Raw genomic sequence first — 25139 nt, 5'->3', positions numbered from 1 at the left:
TTAGGATTTCATTAAGTTATCATTTATTAAAAATATTAAGATATTTTTATCTTTATTTTTAATTAAAAAAATTGAATTCTTAAAATTTTATTTTTTTAATAAGTTATATTTTTAAAATATAAGTCCCATTAAATTTAAAAATTTTAAATTTTAATTATTAAAATATAAATTAATTACTTTTATAATCCTTAAAAATTTTAATTAATTACAATATCATCCATATATTTTAGAAATTGATCATTAACTGTTATAACTATTTATAAATAAGTCTTTATAATTTTATAAAATTCTCTTTATGTCTTTATTATTTTAATAATATATAAATAATTATATATATATATATATATATCAATATATAATATTTATATATATTATATTATACTATATAAAAAAAGTATGGACGATAAAACTTTAAAGACTAAAATATTTTTAGATTGAAAATAGAATTGAAAGTATTTTAATATTTTTACTATAAATTTAATGGGAAGTAATCATAATTCTAATAGTAGAGACTAACTTGTAGGTTTATTAAAATGTCAATTATTAAATTTTTTTAGCTTTAAAATTACAATGACTAATTTGTAGGTTTAACTAAATTTTATGGACTAAATTACTAATTATTTTGTCAATATATGCAAAATTGTAAATGATATAAGTTAATTTTGATAATTTACGTCAATTTTAGTTTATTAATTATAATTTTAACCAATTAATTAAAATTTGGCTTCCAATTTTATGAAATTTGTTTTTTTTTTTTTTTGTCAATAAAATTATAACGAGGAGAAGATGTTGATAATTATAAGCTTAATTTTAATTAATTAAATAAAATTAAAATTTTAATTTTAATCAAATTGATAAAATTATAATTAATATACTTAATTTTTCCTTAAATATTAAGTTAAAATAATTGAATTAAACAATAATTATGAGGAAAAATTTAATTTGTTTTGTGATTAAGTCATTATTAAAATTGTAATTAATTGACAATTACTAACTTAAATAACTGATTGTTGATTTAAACGAGTCACCTAACCACGTGCATCGTAAATCAAAATCATAGACATATGGACATTAAAAATTAATGTTGACCACCACCTACCGACAAGTGGTAATATTAAAATCAAATCAACCTTTTGTATGGTTCTTCCTTTAGATTCCCTTTTAAGAGTTTGTAGATTCGTTATAATTTGTCTTGTCTTTAGTTATAAGAAAAACAAAACAGAGAGTTTAAAGTGTTTTTTTAAGAAGGGAATACGAGAATGATGTCTGTCTGAATAATATATATTTAATTAAGTTTTTTTTATAGAAAATGATTAGTTAAGTTAATATTATAATACAGACTTAATTATATAGTTTTATGGGTGATTAAAACTCATAATCGAGTAATTCTAATATTATATTAAATTTGAGAAGATTACTAATCTAAATTAAGTATTAATTTATTTTAATTTAAATTTATATAAATAATTAAATTATTTTATATATTAAAATGATTAACCAAATTAATATTATAATCTAACTACTTATATTTATCTTTTTATTTTTATACTGTTTCAATACGAAATTTATAATCTCGACATAGTTATAAGAAAAAAAAAATTATTTTCGAATGAAATAAAAAAAATCATGTCATTTCTCAATTATGTACTTCATTTCCATTTTCAAAATTATAAGAAACCAGGAGACCTTGTCATATCTATTTATTTGTTCTCAAGAGATCAAATGACAATGGATGATTAATTGTATAATTACATGTCAACTACTCTGATTAATAATTAGGTTTTGATTGGTCTATTTCTTTTAATAAATCTTATAATTGTGATATATAAAGAATTTTTTGGTATGAGTTATTATCTGTAATTAAAAAAAAAAAGGTATTCATTTCAAAATTGATGGAAATATTTTGATACTTAAATTAGTCTTATTTTTAATAGAGATAAGAAGAATGAAAGGAAATGTCCTTAAAAAAATTTAGAGAATCAATATTATAGATCAGAAAAAAAAATTTACTTGTATTAAAAAATATTCTTTATATATCAGGTGAAAGTGAGCCTCATTTGACAGATTTTCCCTTATTTTGAATGTAGAATTTTATAAAAATTTAATTTAATTAATTTTTATATTTAAAATAAAAGAATTTAATTTTTTTATTAAAAAAATTCATTTTAAAAAATAAAAATTAAATATAATTTTATAAAAATTTGATTAAATTCTTTTCTTGCGATAATTTATCACAAATGAAGCATTTATGATATGTTATCTGCAGGGTATACTAGGATGGATATAGCGAAGTTAGTTGTTACCATATATATATATATATATATATATTTATATATATACACCAAAAGATAATATATTTTATTAAAAATAAAAGGGGCTAAAGCCCTGTTCTAATGCTTGAAAGAAAATACAGTCATACAAAGGCTCTTGGTCCAATACTTCAAAAAATCCCTAACACTATATAAACCACCTAGCCCACAATAGACCAAACAGATCTCAACCAAACACAGCCTAGACTAAAAGATCGGGTTTCTAACTTGAACAAAGATTTAGCATGGCAAACTATCAGTGTCGCACCACTTTCGGCGAGTCATCAGTGCCACACCACCATCTCCACACAGCCGGGTTCCTCCTTTCAATGGCATGCATTGACGAAGGCTAGTCCATTTCCAACCAAAGAATGACAAGTAAATGGCACAACCATCAAAAGCTACAGAAGTTAGGGGCACTCATAAGAGCAGACCCAAGGCCCTTGAACCCAAGAGAGCCAAAAGCTATAAGAGTCAAGAAAGTAGAAGGATCACGCCAATGGAGAGAAATAGGCGACAATAACTCTGATTATCAGTAACCCACTCACGCTATACTCTTACTCCAGCCAGCAAGCAGATTCAGTGATCCTTCCCACCCTCATTCGACTGCTGATTTACCATATCGATTGGTGTTCATTTAACTATTTTAATTGCAAGTCGTTTGAGCTAGCTCATCGTCATTAGCATCTTAGTTGACGTGACTCTTAGCAATTTTTACTATTCAAAAAAGTATGGTTTTAACTTGTTAATTTTCATCCATTCCCTTTTAATACCAAAAATATAATTTATTTTATATTCACATAACTATGATTATTTTTAATATATATATATATATATATATATATATATATATATATATATATATATATATATATATATATATATATTTGAAAGCTTAATCCCCACGTATCCCACTATATTCACATAAACCAGTTTTTGACTAAAAACACAAGATAATTATTATAATAATTTAGAAGGCAATGGCAATTTTATGATAATTGTTAACAAGAAATTAACTAATCCCAACCCCAAATTAAAAATCAGTGTAATAAGAAGGAAAGAATGGCAATCCAGAAATAGACGGGAGAGAGCATTTGTTAATTCATGTCTGTGGATAATGGAGCTCTCTTCACTACCATATCTTCCTCGCTTTCCTCGCAATACAACGTTGTCTCCTGGCCATCAACTCTCTCTCTCTCTCTCTCTCTCTCTCTCTCTCTCTCAATGCAATGACTGTAACAAAACCACCACAAATCCCACACTTATTCTCTATTGCTTTTTGTCCCTTTCTCTTTCTTTCTCCCTCTCTTGCTTTCTTAAAATTATGCATACCTTCTCTCCTTACCCTCTCCCGCCGGACATCTGACCAGAGATTCTGCATTGTGTGTTGTTTCTGCTACTTAAATGGCGCACCATACCTCCCGAGATTTCTTCTCTGGTCCTCTCCTTTCCGGTCCAGCCACCACCGCCATTGACCCTTCCGAGACAGACCTTACCTGGCCTTTTGGAGACCTCATCGGTATCGATCGTGACGATATCCGGGAGACAGCATATGAAGTTTTCTTTACAGCTTGTCGATCCTCCCCAGGCTTTGGTGGTGGCCGAAATGCAATTACATTTTACTCTACCCATCATCATCTTCATGATATTGGAGATAGTGGAGGATCTGGGTCACCGTCAGCATCTGGTTCTGGGTCTTCCGGTGGTGGGCGGATGGGCAGTGGCCCAGTAGTTGTGATGACTCCAACGAGCAGGATAAAACGGGCGCTAGGGCTAAAGATGCTGAAAAGGTCGCCGTCCAGGAGGATGTCTAGTGTGGCTATTGGTGGTGGGGGTGGAGGAGGCAGTGGGGGCTCAGCTCCAGGGTCTCCAAATGCGCCATCACATCAGAGTGGAGGATATAGCCCGACTTCGATGTTTAATACTGTGCCAGCATCGAGGCCAAGGCGGCCTCTAACTTCGGCAGAGATAATGAGGCTACAAATGAGGGTGACAGAACAAAGTGATAATCGATTAAGAAAGACGCTAATGAGGACTCTGGTTGGCCAAGTACGCAATGCTCTATGTATTTCATAAGAAAAATAAAACTAAAAAAATAAAAACATCAAACAGCAATTTTCATAAGCATGTGCATATTTGAATCAATATATATATATATATATATATTGTTTTCATTTTGTCATTACAAACGCATGTATTTTCTTAAATTTTCCACAGAAGATTTTATCAAGAATATACTGAGTTTTAAGAGAATTTTAATTAAAAATTTTATATTATTTTTATCTAAAAACTTTTAATTACTAATTAAGGCCTTTTTTGTAAAAATTTTAGTTACTAAGGATTTTTTAGTTTACTTCATTTTTATTTTATTCTTTTTACTATTAAATTAAATAAAAAGTCAATTTGCTCTATCATCTTCACAACAAAGTGCAATTAAATTCAAAAGGTAAAAATTATGTCAATTAAATTTTAAAATTAACAAAATATGTCAATTTATCCCAAATTATATTGCATGCACCAAAAGTGTGTGATTGCATTATTGCCTTTAGGTAAATTATTACTTGAAATTTTACAAAAGTAATAAGTAAGTTGTTATATTTTTTTTAAGAATTCATTTTAAAAAATATTATTTCCAAAGAAAATGTTTTTAAAAACATTTTTTGTTATTGAAATTGTCGAACATTTGTTGCATTTATTGATTTTGATTTTCAATTTTGAAGTGAGATTAAAATATTCAAAAATGATATTTTTTTATCTTAATCTTCAATTGAAATTTATTTTCTTTTTTAAAGTTTTCAAAATAAGATTTTTCATAATTCTTGAATCTTTATAATTTTTTATTATTTAACAGGATTTTTTTTTTACTTATTTGTATATTTTATTGTGGTTGATTTGATTTAAATTTTTTCTAGGGAAAAAAAGTAATTTTAATTTGATTTTATTTGGATTAAAATTATATATAGAAGGCATGGAATTAATAACATCTTTAAAAATTAGAAGAAGCAAGACCCATCTTTTGGATTGGTTAATGACTAAACATTTTGCAATGGATTTTCAAGATTGGGATATGTTATCTTTTGCAATTTTAATTGGCTAATTATTAGGTGCACCCGGTGCACTAAAAAATAGTGTTCCCTCTCTCACAGAAAGTGGGTCCTTCCTATTATATAGCAAGTGGGTCCCAAATGATTGTGAGAAAAGGTGTATGTGCACCGGTGCACCTAATAATTCCTCATTTTAATTTCCCTTCATCTATTTGGCAATATTGATGACTATATTTGGCAGATGGGAAGGAGAGCAGAGACAATAATCCTGCCATTGGAGCTGCTCCGCCACCTTAAACCATCAGAATTCAATGACATGCACGAGTATCATCTTTGGCAAAGGCGTCAGCTCAAAATCTTGGAGGCTGGTCTTCTCGTCCACCCAGCAATCCCACTAGAAAAATCTAACTCGTGTGCTATGCATCTCCGTGAAATTATCCTTGCCAGTGACACAAAACCCATTGACACAAGCAAAAATTCTGACACCATGAAAACCTTATGCAACAATGTTGTTACTTTATCTTGGCGAAGCCTCACTGGTGCACCTACTGATGTCTGCCATTGGGCTGATGGCTTCCCTCTCAACCTTCACATTTACACATGCCTTCTTCAAGCAGTTTTTGATTTTAGGGATGAGACGTTAGTTCTTGATGAGGTTGATGAGCTTTTGGAGCTGATGAAAAAGACATGGTCTACACTAGGAATCAATAGATCAATACACAATCTCTGCTTTACTTGGGTACTTTTCCAACAATATGTATTGACATCTCAAACTGAGCCTGATCTTCTCTACGCTGCACATGCTATGTTGTCTACAGAGGTAGCTAATGATGCAAAGAAGCCAGACCGAGAGGCAAATTATGTTAAGCTTTTGTCTTCTATGTTGGCATCAATGCAAGGTTGGGCAGAGAGTAGATTGCTTCACTACCATGACTATTTCCAGAGAGGAAATGTTTTCTTGATTGAGAATCTTTTGCCTTTAGCTTTATCAGCATCAAAGATTTTAGGTGAGGATGTTACTCTCATGGAAGGGACAGGGAAAGATGACAGGAAGATAGTCGATTCATCTGGGGATCGTGTCGATTACTATATTCGATCTTCTATAAAGAACGCATTTGCAAAAGTGGGTTATTATAGGATTCAACATTTTGTCTTCTCTAATCTCTAGTAATGTACATATAATGTTTCTGATCTTCTATAGTTGTATTTGTGAATTATAGGTAATAGAAACTGGAAGCTATAAGAGTACGAGTGTGGAAGTGAAAGATGAGGCTAGCGAGGCTCTCCTCCAATTAGCTAAAGAAACAGAGGATTTGGCATTGAGAGAGAGGGAAAGTTTCAGTCCCATACTGAAGAAATGGCAATCAATTGCAGCTAGTGTTGCGGCTGTAACATTACACCATTGTTATGGGGCAGTGTTGAAACAGTATCTTGCTGGGATGTCTTCGCTCAATAATGAGTCGGTTGAAGTATTGCAGAGGGCTGGAAAGCTGGAGAAGTTTTTGGTTCAAATGGTGGTTGAAGACTCAGCAGATTGTGAAGATGGAGGGAAAACAATTGTGCGAGAGATGGTTCCATATGAAGTTGATTCAGTCATAATGAGAGTCATGAGACAGTGGATTGATGAAAGGATGAAAAGAGGGAGAGAAAGCTTTCTCCTAATGAGAGATTCTGAAGTAAGTTCTCTTATGTTACTTTGTATGATAAAATAGACAGAAGATTTATGTTTATAACAAGAGTAAGATACCTTTCATTTTATGTCAAAGTACCAAAGAGTGAATGGTGCAATCTATGTTACAGACATGGAATCCCAAGTCCAAAAATGAGCCGTATGCACAGTCAATTGTGGAGTTAATGAAATTAGCCAAGGAAACGGTGGATGAATTCTTTGAAATTCCTGTTGGGATAACTGATGATCTTGTTTGTGAACTTGCCGAAGGTCTAGAGCATCTCTTCCAAGAATACATCAAATTTGTAGAAGCTTGCGGTAAGAATATGTACCTTGTTTTTTATTTCTCCTTGCTTGCTACCATCATAGATGAAATTCTATTTGGCTCTGTTGGTTTAGATGGAAGAAAATCAATCTTCCTGTGAAAATAAAGAATTCCATGAGAAGTTCCTGAGCTTGCTTTCAATAACTTAGATTTAATTTGGGTATCATTCCAGGATCAAAACAGAGCTATGTGCCCACTCTACCTCCCTTAACCAGATGCAACCGTGACTCTAAGTTTTCCGTGCTGTGGAAGATAGCTACTCCGTGTAGTGTTCCAGCAGAAGAAATGCAGCAACATGGAGCAACAGAAGCTCACCATCCAAGGCCATCAACAAGCCGAGGAACACAACGCCTTTACATCCGACTCAACACTTTGTACTATCTTCTTTCTCACCTCCATTCTTTAGACAAGACCCTCGCCCTTGCTCCAAGAACTATTTCTTCAGCCCGTACACGTCATGCGAGCCATCGCAGGCACCGTTCCGCTACCTCTTCTTCTTACTTCGAAGGAGCCCAATCATCCATCCAATCTGCCTGTCAACATGTATCAGAAGTTGCTGCCTATCGTTTGATATTTCTCGACTCGAATTCAGTCTTCTATGAAACTCTCTATGTGGGTGATGTAGCAAATGCCAGGATTAGGCCTGCATTGAGAACCTTGAAGCAGAATCTTACTCTTTTGACAGCAATTCTTACAGACCGAGCTCAGGCTTTGGCAATGAGAGAAGTAATGAAGGCAACTTTTGAGGTCTACCTTATGGTTTTGCTTGCTGGAGGGTGCTCTCGGGTGTTTTATCGGTCTGATCACCCGATGATTCAAGAAGACTTTGAGAATCTGAAGCGTGTATTTTGCACATGCGCTGAAGGATTGATGAATGAGGAAGTGGTGGATAGGGAAGCTGACATAGTTGAAGGGGTGGTAACATTAATGGGTGAATGTACAGAGCAGCTAATGGAAGATTTCAGCATTGTGACTTGTGAAACAAGTGGTATAGGAGTTGTGGGTACAGGCCAAAAACTACCAATGCCACCAACAACAGGAAGGTGGAATAGATCAGATCCAAACACAATCTTAAGAGTCTTATGCCACAGAAACGATAAAGCAGCAAATCAGTTCTTGAAGAAAACTTTCCAATTGGCAAAGAGGAAATGAAAAAAAGATGATAATTTTGACCTGTTGTAAATGTGAGAGAGCTAATTGTAACAGGATTCAGTTAAAGTTAAATGTTGTATCAAGATCTGTTAGGGGGTTTGAGAGACTATTGGCTTAATTCTTTTGTAGAGCTAGGAATTGTTAGTAAGTGTGACAAGGGAGTAATGTGCAGACCTTGTTTCTTTCTTTCTTTTTTTTTTTTTTTTTTTCAATTTGATTTGTTATATTTTTTTATACCTGTGCAATGAAATAGAGAAGGGGGGGATTATGAGATGTTCAGCAAAGTTGTCCAATTATGCTGTTGCTATGTTTCTGTCTGGTAAAGTTGGAGCAATTCCAAATAATGACAGGCATCTCTAGGATGATTGGTGTAGAAATGGAGAAGCTGTTTGGATTACAAGGCATTAGAGGCATGCAAACTCTATAATTCATAGGCTTCACTTAATTCAGAACTACAACTCCATCCTGAAGAGGATTTAACAAGTCTCAATTATTCAGTTCAGCTTGCAATTGGATTAGACCTGTAACACCCCAAAATTTTAAATTTTATGAGCATTTTTGGTATTTTAATTTTATTTAAATTTTAGGAATTTTTTTGAGATTTTTCGGATTTTAAAAATCGGGTTCGATTTTCTGAAAATATAAACTTTGATGATTTTTAAAAATTAATTTAAAGACCACGTGGCAAAACTAAAAATATATTTGGAGTCTACGTATTTTTTTGAGTTTTCTGAAATTTTTTCGGAATTTTTGGACCTCGTTTTCGGTCCCGAGGCAGAGTAAAAATTTAAAATTTTGTACTTCGAATCGAACCGGCCGAATCGAACCGGACCGGATCGGACCGATCGAATCGGACCGGCTCCCTTCCCTTTTTCTTCCCCGCGCGCGTCGTTCCCTCTTCCTTCTCTCTCTCTTTTCTCTCTCCTCCCTCCTCCCCTTGCCGCGCCGCCGCCTCCCCTGCGTCCCCACCTTGCCGGCGCCCCACATTGGCCCTCCCCCACGGCCGCGCTGGAGCAGCCGAAGCGGCCTCGAAGCAGCCTTGCGCTGCGATGCCTGGACTTCCCGGCCAAAATCCGGCAGATCCGGCCACCAATTGGATCGGGTCTTGTGTCTAAAATCATCTACTCGGCGAGAGCTTTCCATAGACACAAAGAACGCCGAAATCCATCGAGCGGTTTGTCCGATTTTTGCTCGGGAAGATTTTAGCCCATTTCGACTTTTGGGCTAGATTTCTCGAAAACCGTGAATTCCACGAGAAAACCGAGGCCACCAGCACGCTCCATTCGTCGAGAGCTTCGCAACGACATAAATTTCGAATTTTTCCGACACCGTTTTTCGGTGGGTCCCACGGAACTTCGCAGTGTTTTTCCGAGCATTTAATGAGCTTAGAAAATTCTGAAAAATTTATGTACTAACCCCCCACATATGGGCTTCGTGTAGGTATCCTCGATTCGCGGAAATTCGACGATTGGCCGGTGCGCAAATTTGGGCGAACGGACGATTCTGGAAAAGTCTCCGAATTGGACCGAGGTTTTGGCTAGCCCCCCATTGTCAGATGTCCCGAGCGCGTTCCCGAAGTCGGAATCGGCAAAGGTAAACCCGAACCTTGTTTTTACGTAATCTTCTAGTGCTTAAATAGGATTAAAAATCCGTAAGATATTCGTGGTAGCTTAGAAAATTACGATTCTTTTTGCAATAGCTTAGTAATATTGCTAAGGACCTCGGGGCAAAGTTTTAAAATTTTTAGAGCTGATTTGGGCAGTTTTTGCAAAAATGATCAATTATAGGGACTAAATTGAAATTTTACATATTGTGATGGATGATTGATTTGATGGGCCCAGGAGGGGCTGTGTGATGTGATGGAGTTGTGGATATATGGATTGTGAGTATAGAAGTGTGTTTTGAACCCTTTTGCAGGTTGGGTAGGTCCTAGGTATAGGGGAGACTCTGCCGGATTTTCGGCACGACTTAGGACATAATTGATCTTTTTCTTTGTTTGTATTGAGTCAGATTGTATTAAATAATTGTAATATAATTGTCAGGTGAACCGGGACAGCCTTCTTCCTCCGCCCAGCCGCCTCAGTGACCATCGTCAAGTCTGTGAGTAAAATATTAATTTTAATTGTAATTTCACTATTATTATATGTTCAAGCATGCCCATGCATCACTTATATGCATATATTTATGTAGTTAAACCTTAGGCACGATTTATGTTGTATTCATAACTGTGAAAGTGCCATGTATGTTGTTGTGGTAATTTGGAGCAGTGTGCGTGCGTTGGCGTGTGTGTGATGTGGTGTGGACTATGGATAGGACGGGTAGACACGGCTTGAGTTCTTCGCTGGGACCCGGTCCTTCGGGGTAGACACGGCTTGAGTTCTTCGCTGGGACCCCGATTTGGTATTTAAGTGGAAGTCCGAAAGTGAGTTCTTCACTGCACGAGTTGGATTTAAGAGAGCTGTATAGGGGATCAGCTCCCATATATTATGATTGATGTTACAGGGTGCGTGAGTGCTCCAAATTACCTTTTTGATGTTATGATGTGAAAATATTGTTGATGTTGCATTTCACTCCACAGGTTGCATTAGTTCTAGATAGTTATAGAGATTATGGTTAAAATTGATATTTTACTCTCTGAGTCGAACGCTCACTCCTGTTCAAAAATTTTTCCAGGCCACAGGAGGATATTTTTGAGGTTAACCTGCTTTCTCCCTCGCAGGTCGATTACTAATGTTTGTATAAACTTGTTAAATCTTAGAATTTCCGCATGTGTTATAAATGTTTATTTGATTTGGGTCTGTAAATTAAATTATTATTTTGGACCTGTAAACTTAATATTCTATGCATGTTTGATGGATTGGATGAGGGAGCTGAGCTCCCATTTATTTTATCTTTGATGAGTATGTGGAGGGTGAGCTGAGCTCCCCAATTGAGTATTTATTGTGTTTACAGGTCGGGTGAGTCGAAAACTCCCCGTTGGAAAGTCCATTTTATGGCCGGACTCTGTCCGTTTGGTTTCTTGAATTTGGGCCCAAATGGGCCTTAGAGTTGGGTTAATGAACAGTTAGGCTTACTACGGGCCTCGGGGGCTTTAGGCTGGCCCAGGTCCTAGTGCCAGTCCGGCCCATAGGTTGGGTCGTGACAAATGTGGTATCAGAGCTTAGGCTCCAGATTCTTAGGGAATGTTCATCTAAAATGTTGGGAAGAGTCTACTAGGAGTCACATGCGGAAAAATAGGGTCCATATTCGTCTTGCATTGTCATCTTTGCTTCTAGTTTCTGCTTTATATATTGTGTGTAAACATTAGTCTATAGAGCTATGTAATGTGCAGTTTTGAATTTTGTGGGCTAATGCTGCTGAATTTCAGGAAAATGCGTAGAAGCAGGAGAGCTGCCATCGCACGAGCGGATGTGCTGACGAGGTGTCGGCCAGATGAGGCGCTGCCAGGGAGACGGGGTAGGAGGCCTAGAGTCGCTCAAGTAGAGGAGCGACCACCCCCGATCTGAGATCGATCCTTTATGGCACAGGGTCCCATGGACCCCATGGCAGCTACTCTAGCTGGGTTACAGAGAACCATCGATATGATGGCACAGTATATGGTCCACCCTCCACAGCAGCAGCAGTCCACCGCACCAAGAGAAGAACCTTACAAACAGATCATCAATTTTAAGAAGTTGGTGCTTGGTACTTATGATGTGTCAGACGATGCATATCGGTTTTTGGATTCCTACAGACAGGCAGGAACAGAATTACAGTTGACTGATAGAAGACTGATAGAGTGTGTGCAGCATGTCATGGGGCCTATGCCTAGACAATGGATGAATGACTACGTGTTACCCCGGATGGAGGGATTGACATGGGCTCAGTTTGTGGAACTTTTTATCAATCGGTTTGTGCCAGAAAGCTTCAGAGATCAGAAGCAGTGGGCCTTTGAGGCCTTAAGATAGAATGGCAGGTCTGTAGATGAATATGCTACAGAATTTCTGGAATTGAGCAGATATGCCCCTACAGCGATATCTCAGAGACGATGAAGGTGAAAAGATTCCTAAAGGGGCTGGACAGGAGGTATGCGAACCGGGCCATGAGGTCTGATCAGTCTTTTGATGTGGTGGTTGATCGAGCCAGACAGATTGAGATTAGCTATGCTGTGGATGACAATGGTAGAGCAAAGAAAAAGCAGAGCGGAGGGTTCTTGGTGTTCCCACATGGGTACTACGGATAGTGGTGGCCAAACTACTTAAAGAGGAAGAAGCAGGAATAAGAGGAGTGGTTTTAGACACAAATCCGAGGGTTCGCACTGTGCGGATCCAAAGCGGTAACGATTCAGTGCAGCGATTCGGCTGCAGTTCAGATCCTCTTTGGCACCTTGTGCACAGTGTTGAAGAGGACATTCAGACCTTGTTTGATGGGTTCAGAGTATGCTTGGTGTGGCCAACGTGTCACTTTGCTAGGGAATGCCCCGTGTTGGCCGAGCCACAGATGGGGTCACAGGGTTCTGTTGCAAATGTTCCTCGCCAGTTGTATCCGGGTACTTCCAACATGGCAGGCAGTAAGTTCAGTGGCCAACAGGGCCGAGGACAAGGGGGACGTGGATTTGGAGGCGGTCAGAGGTAGAAGTCGATGTCGTGGTTACGCCACTCGGGGTAGGGTCAAGCTCGAGTTTTCACCGACCCACGGGATGCTCAAGCTTCAAATGCGGTTGTGGCGGTATTCTTCAGTGCATTCTTATGAGGCTCGTGTTTTGATAGATCCGGGTGCTACTCACTCATTTGTCTCCCCTGTGTTTGCCATGAGGTTGGGTAGAAACCCTACAACCTTAGGATGTCCTTTGTCGGTAGCTACCCCACTTAGTGACAACATAGATGTAGATATGGTTTTTCCGGGTAGTCCAGTGGTAGTGGATGGAAAGATCCTCCCAGCAGACTTGGTTCCTCTACCGATGTGGATTTTGATGTAATCCTGGGGATGGATTGGTTGTCAACTCACTATGCCATTTTAGACTGCAGGAACAAAAAGGTGTATTTCCACATACCTGGTGTGGAAGAGTTTAGCTTTGATGGTGACAGGAGCGTGGCTCCATATAATTTAGTGTCAGCAATTAGTGCTAGAAAAATGTTGAGGCGTGGATGCCAAGGGTATTTGGCATTGGTGAGAGATACATCTGTAGAAGGTGTCAGCATGGAAAATGTTCCTGTTGTCAGAGAATTTATGGATGTCTTCCCAGAGGAGCTTCCAGGGTTGCCACCAGGAAGGGAAATAGAGTTTTGCATTGATGTTGTGCCGGGTACAAACCCCATTTCAATGCCACCTTACAGAATGGCACCAGCAGAATTGAAGGAGTTAAAGGAGCAATTACAGGAGCTTTTGGACAAGGGTTTTATACGTCTGAGCACTTCACCCTGGGGTGCTCCTGTTCTATTCGTGAGAAAGAAGGATGGGTCATTGAGGTTGTGTATTGACTATAGACAGCTGAACAAGGTGACTGTGAAGAACAAGTATCCACTTCCTCGGATCGATGATTTGTTTGATCAGCTCCAAGGAGCTAGATTCTTTTCCAAGATAGACCTGCGATCAGGCTACCATCAGTTGAGAATCAGGAATGAGGACGTGTCCAAAATGGCTTTCAGGACAAGATATGGTCATTATGAGTTCTTGGTGATATCTTTTGGACTCACTAATGCACCAGCAGCCTTCATGGACTTGATGAACAGGGTGTTTAAGCCATTTTTGGACCGTTTTGTCATCGTATTCATGATGACATTTTGGTGTACTCACGGATCGAGGAAGAACACGTGTAGCACTTGAGGATGGTGTTGCAGACGTTGAGGGAGCACCAGCTATATGCCAAATTTTCAAAATGTGAATTTTGGCTAGAAAGCATCTCATTCTTGGGACACGTGGTTTCTAGTGACGGCATTCAAGTGGATCCCAAGAAAATTGAAGCTGTAACTGATTGGCTTAGGCCTACAACAGTCACTGAGGTGCGAAGTTTTCTGGGTTTAGCTGGCTACTATAGGCGTTTTGTACAAGATTTCTCCAGGATAGCGGCTCCCCTAACTAAGTTGACCAGGAAGAATGTTCCATTCATTTGGACAGATGACTGTGAGGTGAGTTTCCAGAAGCTTAAGGAGTGTCTAACCACTGCCCCTGTGTTGACACTACCTGTGAGTGGTGAAGGATACACCGTGTATTGTGACGCCTCCAGAGTTGGCCTAGGGTGTGTTTTGATGCAGAATGGAAAGGTAGTGGCTTATGCTTCGAGGCAGCTGAAGAGGCATGAGCAGAACTACCCCACCCATGATTTGGAAATGGCGGCTATAGTCTTTGCACTTAAAATCTGGAGACACTACCTGTATGGTGAAGTGTGCGAGATATACACCGACCACAAGAGTTTAAAGTACATCTTCCAACAGAGGGATTTAAACTTGAGACAGAGGAGATGGATGGAGCTTCTGAAAGACTATGATTGCACCATCCAGTACCACCCTGGAAAAGCCAATGTTGTGGCAGATGCCTTGAGCAGAAAATCTTCTGGCAGTTTGGCGCACATTTCAGTAGAGAAGAGACCATTGATTCAGGAGGTACATGAGTTGATGGATCAAGGTTTAATCCTAGATCTGTCAGGAGAGGGGGTATTGTTGGCTCATTTTTCAATGAGGCCAGACTTGAGGGACAGAGTTAGAGTTTCCCAGCACAGAGACCAACAATTGATGAAGATCATAGAAAGAGTACAGCAAGGTGAAGGTGGTGAGTTTGGATTTGCCAATGATGGCGCCCTAGTGCAAGGTTCTAGGATATGTGTGCCCGATGTGGACAACCTCAGGAATGAAATCATGCGAGAGGCACACTACACACTGTACAGTGTCCACCCAGGTTCCACCAAGATGTACCATGATGTGAAAGATAGCTACTGGTGGAATGGCATGAAGAGAGACATAGCAGACTTTGTGTCCAAGTGCTTGACTTGTCAGAAGGTGAAGTTTGAACACCAGAGACCGTCAGGGAAGCTACAAGAGCTCCCTATCCCAGAATGGAAGTGGGAAATGATCACTATGGATTTTGTGACTGGGTTGCCTCGTACCACGCGAGGATATGACTCAATATGGGTAATTGTAGACCGTCTAACCAAATCAGCTCACTTCTTGCCTGTAAGGACTACATACTCTGTGGCACAGTATGCCCGGCTCTACATTCGAGAAATAGTCAGATTGCATGGAGTTCCGGCTTCCATAATATCTGACAGAGGGCCCCAGTTCACTTCTCGGTTTTGGAGAAAGTTGCAGGAGGCACTTGGCACACTGATTGAACTTGATGCGGCTTTCCACCCTCAGACAGACGGACAGTCCGAAAGGACGATCCAAACACTGGAAGACATGCTTCGCATGAGTGTTTTGGATTTTGGAGGTCAATGGGATGAGCAGCTAGCTTTGGTGGAATTTGCTTACAACAACAGTTACCATTCCAGCATAGGGATGGCACCCTATGATGCACTATATGGAAGGAAGTGTAGGTCTCCTCTGTGTTGGATGGAAATGGGAGAAGCGAAGGTGCATGATGTAGACCTAGTACAGTACACTTCAGAGGTAGTTCCTTTAATCAGGGAACGATTGAAAACAAACTTTCGATGGCGTAAGAGTTATGCACGGACCCAGACGGAGGATGTGGAGTTTGCGATGGCGACTATGTATTCTGAAGGTTTCTCCAATGAAGGAGTCATGAGTTTTGGCAAGAAGGGCAAGTTGGCGCCTCGGTATATCGGACCTTTTGAGGTTCTTGATAGAGTTGGAGCGATTGCCTCTGGTTGGAGCTACCACCCAACCTTTCTCGCGTTCATCCCGTGTTTCACATCTCTATGCTCAGGAAATACATTCCAGATCCTTCTCATGTACTACAGCCGGATGTGATAGAGCTAAAAGAGAACTTGACATTTGAGGAGCAGCCTGTAGCCATAGTGGACTACCAAGTGAGACAGCTGAGATCCAAACAGATCCCTATGGTTAAGGTTTTGTGGAGGAGTCAGTCAGTGGAAGAGTGCACTTGGGAGTCGAGCGGGACATGCGTAGCAAGTACCCTTATCTGTTCAATGTATAATCATGTGCTTTATTCTGCCTTGTGTAAAATTCGAGGACGAATTTTCTGTAAGGGGGGAAGAATGTAACACCCCAAAATTTTAAATTTTATGAGCATTTTTGGTATTTTAATTTTATTTAAATTTTAGGAATTTTTTTGAGATTTTTCGGATTTTAAAAATCGGGTTCGATTTTCCGAAAATATAAACTTTGATGATTTTTAAAAATTAATTTAAAGACCACGTGGCAAAACTAAAAATATATTTGGAGTCTACGTATTTTTCTGAGTTTTCTGGAATTTTTTCAGAATTTTTGGCCTCGTTTTCGGTTCCGAGGCAGAGTAAAAATTCAAAATTTTATACTTCTAATCGAACCGACCGAATCGAACCGGACCGGATCGGACCGGTCGAATCGGACCGGCTCCCTTCCCTTTTTCTTCCCCGCGCGCGTCGTTCCCTCTTCCTTCTCTCTCTCTTTTCTCTTTCCTCCCTCCTCCCCTTGCCGCACCGCAGCCTCCCCTGCGTCCCCACCTTGCCGGCGCCCCACATTGGCCCTCCCCCACGGCCGGCCGCCGCCTGGAACGCCGGAAAACGGCCTCAGAACGGACGCGCAGCGCGCGCGCGACGCCTGGACTTCCCGGCCAAAATCCGGCCGATCCGGCCACCAATTGGACCGGGTCTTGTGTCTAAAATCATCTACTCGGCGAGAGCTTTCCATAGACACCAAGAACGTCGAAATCCATCGAGCGGTTTGTCCGATTTTTACTCGGGAAGATTTTAGCCCATTTCGACTTTTAGACTAGATTTCTCCAAAACCGTGAATCCCACGAGAAAACCGAGGCCACCAGCACGCTCCATTCGTCGAGAGCTTCGCAACGACATAAATTTTGAATTTTTCCGACACCGTTTTTCGGTGGGTCCCATGGAACTTCGCAGTGTTTTTCCGAGCATTTAATGAGCTTAGAAAATTCTGAAAAATTTATGTACTAACCCCCGTGTTATGGGCTTCGTGTAGGTATCCTCGATTCGCGGAAATTCGACAGTTGACCGGATCTGCAAATTTCGGGCCAGACAGACCCGTTACCGGAAAAGTCTCCGAATTGGACCGAGGTTTTGGCTAGCCCCCCATTGTCAGATGTCCCGAGCGCGTTCCTGAAGTCGGAATCGGCAAAGGTAAACCCGAACCTTGTTTTTACGTAATCTTCTAGTGCTTAAATAGGATTAAAAATCCGTAAGATATTCGTGGTAGCTTAGAAAATTACGATTCTTTTTGCAATAGCTTAGTAATATTGCTAAGGACCTCGGGGCAAAGTTTTAGAATTTTTAGAGCTGATTTGGGCAGTTTTTGCAAAAATGGTCAATTATAGGGACTAAATTGAAATTTTACATATTGTGATGGATGATTGATTTGATGGGCCCAGGAGGGGCTGTGTGATGTGATGGAGTTGTGGATATATGGATTGTGAGTATAGAAGTGTGTTTTGAACCCTTTTGCAGGTTGGGTAGGTCCTAGGTATAGGGGAGACTCTGTCGGATTTTCGGCACGACTTAGGACGTAATTGGTCTTTTTCTTTGTTTGTATTGAGTCAGATTGTATTAAATACTTGTAATATAATTGTCAGGTGAGCCAGGACAGCCTTCTTCCTTCGCCCAGCCGCCTCAGTGACCATCGTCAAATCTGTGAGTAAAATATTAATTTTAATTGTAATTTCACTATTATTATATGTTCAAGCATGCCCATGCATCACTTATATGCATATATTTATGTAGTTAAACCTTAAGCATGATTTATGTTGCATTCATAACTGTGAAAGTGCCATGTATGTTGTTGTGGTAATTTGGAGCAGTGTGCGTGCGTTGGCGTGCGTGTGATGTGGTGTGGACTATGGATAGGACGGGTAGACACGGCTTGAGTTCTTCATTTGGGACCGGTCCTTCGGGTAGACACGGCTTGAGTTCTTCATTGGGACCCCTTTGGTATTTAAGTGAAAGTCCGAAATGAGTTCTTGGCACCGAGTTGGATTTAAGAGAGTCGTATAGGGATCGGCCCATATATTATGATTGATGTTACAGGGTGTGTGAGTGCTCCAAATTACCTTTTTGATGTTATGATGTGAAAATGTTGTTGATGTTGCATTTCACTCTACAGGTTGCATTAGTTCTAGATAGTTATAGAGATTATGGTTAAAATTGATATTTTACTCTCTGAGTCGAACGCTCACTCCTGTTCAAAAATTTTTCCAGGCCATAGGAGGATATTTTTGAGGTTAACCTGCTTTCTCCCTCGCAGGTCGATTACTAATGTTTGTATAAACTTGTTAAATCTTAGAATTTCTGCATGTGTTATAAATGTTTATTTGATTTGGGTCTGTAAATTAAATTATTATTTTGGACCTGTAAACTTAATATTCTATGCATGTTTGATGGATTGGATGAGGGAGCTGAGCTCCCATTTATTTTTATGCTGATGAGTATGTGGAGGGTGAGCTGAGCTCCCCAATTGAGTATTTATTGTGTTTACAGGTCGGGTGAGTCGAAAACTCCCCGTTGGAAAGTCCATTTTATGGCCGGACTCTGTCCGTTTGGTTTCTTGAATTTGGGCCCAAATGGGCCTTAGAGTTGGGTTAATGAACAGTTAGGCTTACTACGAGCCTCGGGGGCTTTAGGCTGGCCCAGGTCCTAGTGCCAGTCCGGCCCATAGGTTGGGTCGTGACAAGACCTCAATAATATTTGACTGAATAAATTATTATTTAGTATTTAAAATTTAATAAAATAATTATATAATTCATACATTAATTTACTAACGTTATAAAATATTCTTTCATATCATGTCTGGGAGAAGTTGTTTGGAGGTAAGTCAGGGTTTTAAATTAATGGGTATGTTATTTTTTTCTTTTAATGAAGTTAAAATTTTCAAAAATCTCACTTTTCAACCCACTAAATTAATAGATTGGGAGATTTTGACATTTTAATTTTCATCTCTTATCTTACTTTATAAAATCTCCGTACACTTCATTCAAACAAACTACAACGAACAAAAGAAGTTAACAAAAATTTCAAGTCGCATACTTTTTGGCTGTATTGAGATCACAAAACTCAAAAATTTGACAAATTTACAGCCAACCCAAAGGATTCAATGGAAGAGGGGAAATTATGATACTTGCCCTTTTTTTTTTTTTTTTTTTTACTTGGACCTCTAAAAATAATTTTGGTATATCATTAAATTAAAGGCTTATTGAATAACAAAATCTAAAATTTTTAAGATATTTACAATTGTAGTTAAAATTTTAAATTATGTATATTATAATCGAATCTTAGTTAATTATCATAATTATAATCAAAGAGACCGAATTGAATTTGAAAACTTAAGGACAAGTTACAATATAGCCTATAAAATTTTATTTGATTAACCAAATAGTCATGATTTAAACTTTATATTAAAATATGTTCATAATACTAAATATATTTTATATATATTATTTTCAAATTTTATAGTTAAAAAAATTATTTTTATGAATTAAAATATATTTTAATATCATAAAACTTCAAAAATTATATAATAATAAAGCGATTACAAAATAATCACATTATAATTTTTTTTAAATTGTCATTTACATAAAATAATCACATTATAATAAAACAATAATTTTTTACATAATGATAAAGTCCTTTAATTGAAACAGTAAAATTTTCTTTTCGCTTATCAACTACGCAAATTAATTATGCAAATTTTTTTCCAAGCATAAGTTATTATCAAGTATATTAATCTTTATAAGCTTATATTTTAATTGATAAAAATAAATTTTTAGTATAAAATAAATATAAAATATATTTTATATTATAAATGAATTATTTTATTAATCAAATAGAACTTTAAGAATTATAATGTAATTTATCATAAATTTTCTTAAATTCATTTAGTCACCTTGACTACAATTATGACAATTAACTATGATTTTATAACACATAATTTAAAGTTTTAACAACAATTGTAAATATCCTAAAAGATTTAGATTTTTTTCTGATAATCCTAAACTAAACTATTGATTAATAATTGCAGTGAAACTATACCTTTCCTTCCAAAGCTATGAGGTCCCATTAAGCACTTCCTGGCTCGGTGCCTTCAATCTCATCCCCTTCAATTCTTCGGCTAGTACTTCCATTGAATCTGAAACTTCAGCTTTATACACGTAGAACTTAATCACAACGAAGAAGAAAATGAGATTCAAGAAGTTCAATATCGCAAAGAATGCATAATAGTAGTCCAAATGAGAAGCATTTAAGTTATTCAAAATCCATCCACGGTGGTGACCATGATTCTTGGTGATACGAGCAACTGTCGAAAGAAGGAAACTGCTGAGGAAGTTTCCAACTCCAAGACTAGTAGTTGAATAAGAAGTTCCAAGGCTCTTCATGCTTTCAGGTGCCTGATCATAGAAGAACTCAAGCTTGGCCACCTCTAAAAATGCATCAGCCATTCCCATAAGCACAAATTGAGGGAGTAAAATGAAAATTGTTAAAGGGATTTGTCCTCCACTTTCAACCAAGCCATGTTTTTTAGCCACACTGAGTCTCTGCCTTTCAATGAGGGAAGCTGTAACCATGATTATGATGTGGAAACACATGCCTATTCCCATCCTCTGAAGAAGAGTGATTCCTCTAGGATTATTGGTCCACCTTCGCATAATTCTGACGAAGTATCGGTCATAAAGGACTACAGAAATAAGCATCGCTAAGGTCACAAATCCAGCTAAACTTGCTGGGGGGATTTTGAAGCTGCCAATATGCCTATCAAGGGTAGTGCCTTGCTTCACGAAAAGGGTATTGATCTGGGCAATCATTGTACTTGGAACAAAAGTGGTAATCAAGATCGGTATCATTCTTAACATTTGTTTAGTTTCCTCTACTTGAGTAACTGTGCAAAGCATCCATGGATCATTTGAACCTGTTTTCACAGCAGCTTTATTCAGAAACCTGCACAGGTGAGCAAGACACCATCAAAATATAGCATTTTTTGGCAAGAGTTGCAATATAAAAATACAAGTATAATCATGAATATATACATATTTGTATATATCTACCTCAGGGTAGGAGTGGAATCAATCCTAAACTTTCCCTTCGTTGCATACTCTTCCAAGTCATGCTCATACAGTTCTTTAGGGTCATTAGGAATTGTCACCTTCCATTTTCTTAGTGCAGCAACTATGACCCTAGCCATCCTTGTGAATGGGCTACCTGTAGGCTTCCTATGCCTGTAATATGGTGTGCCAGCCAAGAATATAGCAACAGATATCAGAAGCCCAAGAGTTGGAAGTCCATAGCCTAACGTCCACCCAACATTATCTTGAATGTAAACAAGTACAGTGTTAGCAAAGAGTGTTCCAAAGAAAATGCTGAACATCCACCAGTTGAAGAAGGATAGCTTTTGACCCTTCTCTTTAGGGTGGAAATCATCGAATTGATCGGCACCAATAGTCGAGATGTTGGGCTTGGTTCCTCCAGTCCCTACGGCTAGCGTGTAAAGGGCACCAAAAAACACTGCTAATTGTAGTGCTGATGCCTTCTGGCAGTTCTCAACATTGGTATCCTTACAGGGTGGTGGTCTTAGCGGTTGAAGTGACACTGATAGTGTTAGTACACACATCCCCTGCAATTCAGGTATAAAATTTTGAATTAAATCATGGCATTCGAGTATTTTTTAAGATTGTAAGCAGCTATTTTAAATCTCACTCCAAACTTGATTATCTTGAAAAAAAATCCTTGGCATATTTTTAAATATTTAAAAAATATAAATCATTTGAAAAAAAAATTAAATTAAATTCTGACACTATTACTTAACTTAGCTTAACAACTTGATTAAATTCAATTATCGAAAACATATCACTCACTTATGATATGCTAACATCGAATTCTTACTCTCAAACTTTCAATGAAAAAGGGAAAAAAAAAATATGACAGAGTCATATTAAATTTTATTTTAAAAAAAATAAAATTTATTTAATTTTTTATTTTAAATATGAAAATTAGTAAAAAAAGTGATTAAGTCGGTCAACCATTGTTGACAGACGCATCAGCACTCACTGTAGTCCATCTTAAAGCGACATGGCAAGTTGACTGTACAAGAAAAGCGTGCAAGAACCGTTGTTTAGAAAGGGAAAATTATATAATAATACTGTAGATTGGATGAAAATTATTAAACACACTTAATATATAAAATTATATGAATTTTATTATTCTTTAATTAATTGAGTGTGTTTTATAATTTATTATTATTAAGTTCTTTTAAAATAAGTTTATTTTCTTTACATACACATAATTTATGTTTTATCTTAAAGAATAATTATAATTTAATATTTTTTTAATTTTATTATTTAGATTTCAAAACAGCGGCTCAGTCGTCAAAGTGGAAGACGTCATGTCTGTTGTAATAAGGAGAAAAAATATTAAAAATAAAAAAGAAAGTTATTGATTTTTTTAATTAACTTCCAATTATAATAATATCTTTCATTTTTTTCAAAAATAATAATTAAATTTATAATTTTCTCTCTTTTTTTCTTTCAATTAAAAAAAATAATAAAAAAAATTAATATCAGTTTGTCATTGAGATTTCAAAATTAAAATATATATATATATATTTCAAAATAAGTTACATTTTATATTTTTATAAATTAATGTTTAATATTTTTAACTAATATATTTAATAATATTTTTTAATAATTCTAATAAGAATACTAAATAGAAGCATATTCTCGTACACTTTTTTACTCCTTCCATTTTATGCTCTCTTGCAAAAAATAAAAAATAAAAAATATTTCCGATAATTTCACAGAACCTCTTAATTTTAAAGATTATTTCAGTACCTTAATTTTAATTTATATTAAAAAAAATTTTAATTTAAATTTAATATAATCCAAAATCTTTCTAATAAAATTTCATTAGGTACTCTAGTTAAAAATTAATTTGAATATATCTAAATAAATTAAATACAATAAATAATAATAATTCAAAATTTAATTTGTTTAAAAATAAAAAATATATATGAAAAAAAAATTATCATTAATGTTTCAATAATTTTTTTTTATATATAATATTTCAACATAGAAAGACTATTCTCTTTAAGTATAAAGATAAATATTTTTTTATTATATCTAATATGCTTAGATCAATTTTTGGATCATAATATTTAATAGTATTAAGTAAACGCCATTTTCCACACGCTTTCCCAAAAAAATATTTAAAAATATTATGGCTTAAAATATATATAAACGGAACAACAATCATGTGCCCAACTTGATTAGAAATTCATTAAGAAATCACAAGGGCCAAACTTACTGAATATATATAAATAAAATAACATTTTTATAAATTATTTTTAATAAAATTTAAAATATTGTTATTTTAAAAAATATTATCAATGGAGTTGAGTAGTCTAAAAAATTATTAAATTATGAAGTATTAAATAAAAATTATAATTGTAATAATAGAAAAAATGGAAGAATAAAAGAGATGATACCGAAAGATAAATAAAGGAAGCGATGACAAAAGTCCAGTAGCGGCCGAGATGAGCATCAGCAACATATGCACCCAAAATTGGAGTCATCCAAATGGTGCCCACCCAATTAGTGACATTATTGGCGGATTTCACTGTACCCTCGTGCAGCTTTTTTGTCAAATACAGAACCAGATTGCTTGATATCCCGTAATATGCCATCCTCTCGAATACCTCATACACTGCGCAAAGTCATACCCACAACTATCTATAATTTACAAGGAATTGCTTGCGTTATCTATCAGCTTATATAAGATAATTAAGCTTTTCTATTACGTATCATATTTTATATACAATAACATTTCAAGGGTGCGTTTTAGCTGAGCAGACAATGGTTGAAGGTAGGTGCGGGAAGAGAGTTTTGAGTGTATTAATTTCATTTTCAGCCGCTACTGTGACAGGCGTGTACGAACTTTTAATTTTCACAGGCTGGGAGGTGGTGGGTCTAGTTTTCTAAACCAAGCATTTTGTTTTATCACAAACAGTAGACTCAAGCAGGAAAACTACCTTTCTGGTTGAATTTTTGCTTATGAAAACATGTATAGATCCAAGGCTCTGTGCGTTAAAATGTAAATCCAATTGAAACCCAGTTTTTCTTTGACTTGATAGATTCAGAAAGTGCTCTCAGTAAAGCAAATTAAAGAAATATACAGCTTGAAATTAACAACATGCCATTGCAGGGAAAGGGTCCTACCAGCTGCCTTGAACTTCCAAGTTTCAAGGTATCAACTAAAAGGTAACCAATTTTGGGACTAAAGTATCACAGAGAGAGAGAAGTTAGCACTTACCAACAACATAAGAGCAAGCCCTCCATCCACCTCTCTTGGATCTAAGGACAGGGTTTCCCTTGAGATCCACAGTTCCATCTTTGGTATAATCGTCAACTCCTTCTTCCATAGCCATGTATATATATATATTTACCTTTTGAACCTTTAAAAGTGCAGAGAGTTCTATCCTTTTTCTTACCTCACTTTTATTTGCTCTACTGCAACTGTCCTACATGAGTTGAAAGGCTGAGCACAT

General features: G+C 36.7%; 2 protein-coding genes across 6 annotated transcripts; one reads left to right on the top strand and one right to left on the bottom strand.

Annotated features, from left to right (window-relative positions):
- Positions 1-3340: 3340 nt before the first annotated feature.
- Positions 3341-25139, bottom strand: LOC110657941 (protein NRT1/ PTR FAMILY 5.2). Of its 5 annotated transcripts, none has more exons than XM_021815391.2 (5): positions 24905-25139; positions 24081-24298; positions 21649-22214; positions 20639-21541; positions 3341-4286 (listed from the first exon to the last, which is right to left on the bottom strand). In XM_021815391.2, exons 1-4 carry the CDS (start codon positions 25017-25019, stop codon positions 20653-20655), a joined length of 1788 nt encoding a protein of 595 aa, XP_021671083.2. In that variant the 5' UTR covers positions 25020-25139; the 3' UTR covers positions 3341-4286; positions 20639-20652. The 5 variants fall into 5 exon arrangements, with proteins under 5 accessions (XP_021671083.2, XP_021671085.2, XP_058001177.1 ...); XM_021815393.2 differs by lacking the exon at positions 3341-4286 and adding an exon at positions 8109-8245; XM_058145194.1 differs by lacking the exon at positions 3341-4286 and adding an exon at positions 8109-8245 and having other exon boundaries at positions 24081-24324; positions 24905-25026.
- Positions 3714-8648, top strand: LOC110657942 (protein unc-13 homolog). The gene is made up of 5 exons (XM_021815395.2): positions 3714-4358; positions 5595-6476; positions 6574-7029; positions 7154-7340; positions 7520-8648. The coding sequence occupies exons 1-5, from the start codon at positions 3714-3716 to the stop codon at positions 8497-8499; spliced, it is 3150 nt and encodes a 1049-aa protein (XP_021671087.2). The 3' UTR covers positions 8500-8648.

Source organism: Hevea brasiliensis, chromosome 4 (genome assembly GCF_030052815.1).
Source record: "Hevea brasiliensis isolate MT/VB/25A 57/8 chromosome 4, ASM3005281v1, whole genome shotgun sequence".
In the NCBI taxonomy this organism is placed as follows: domain Eukaryota; kingdom Viridiplantae; phylum Streptophyta; class Magnoliopsida; order Malpighiales; family Euphorbiaceae; genus Hevea; species Hevea brasiliensis.
Note: the sequence above shows the minus strand (reverse complement) of the source record. Positions and strands in the feature narration are given on the sequence as shown.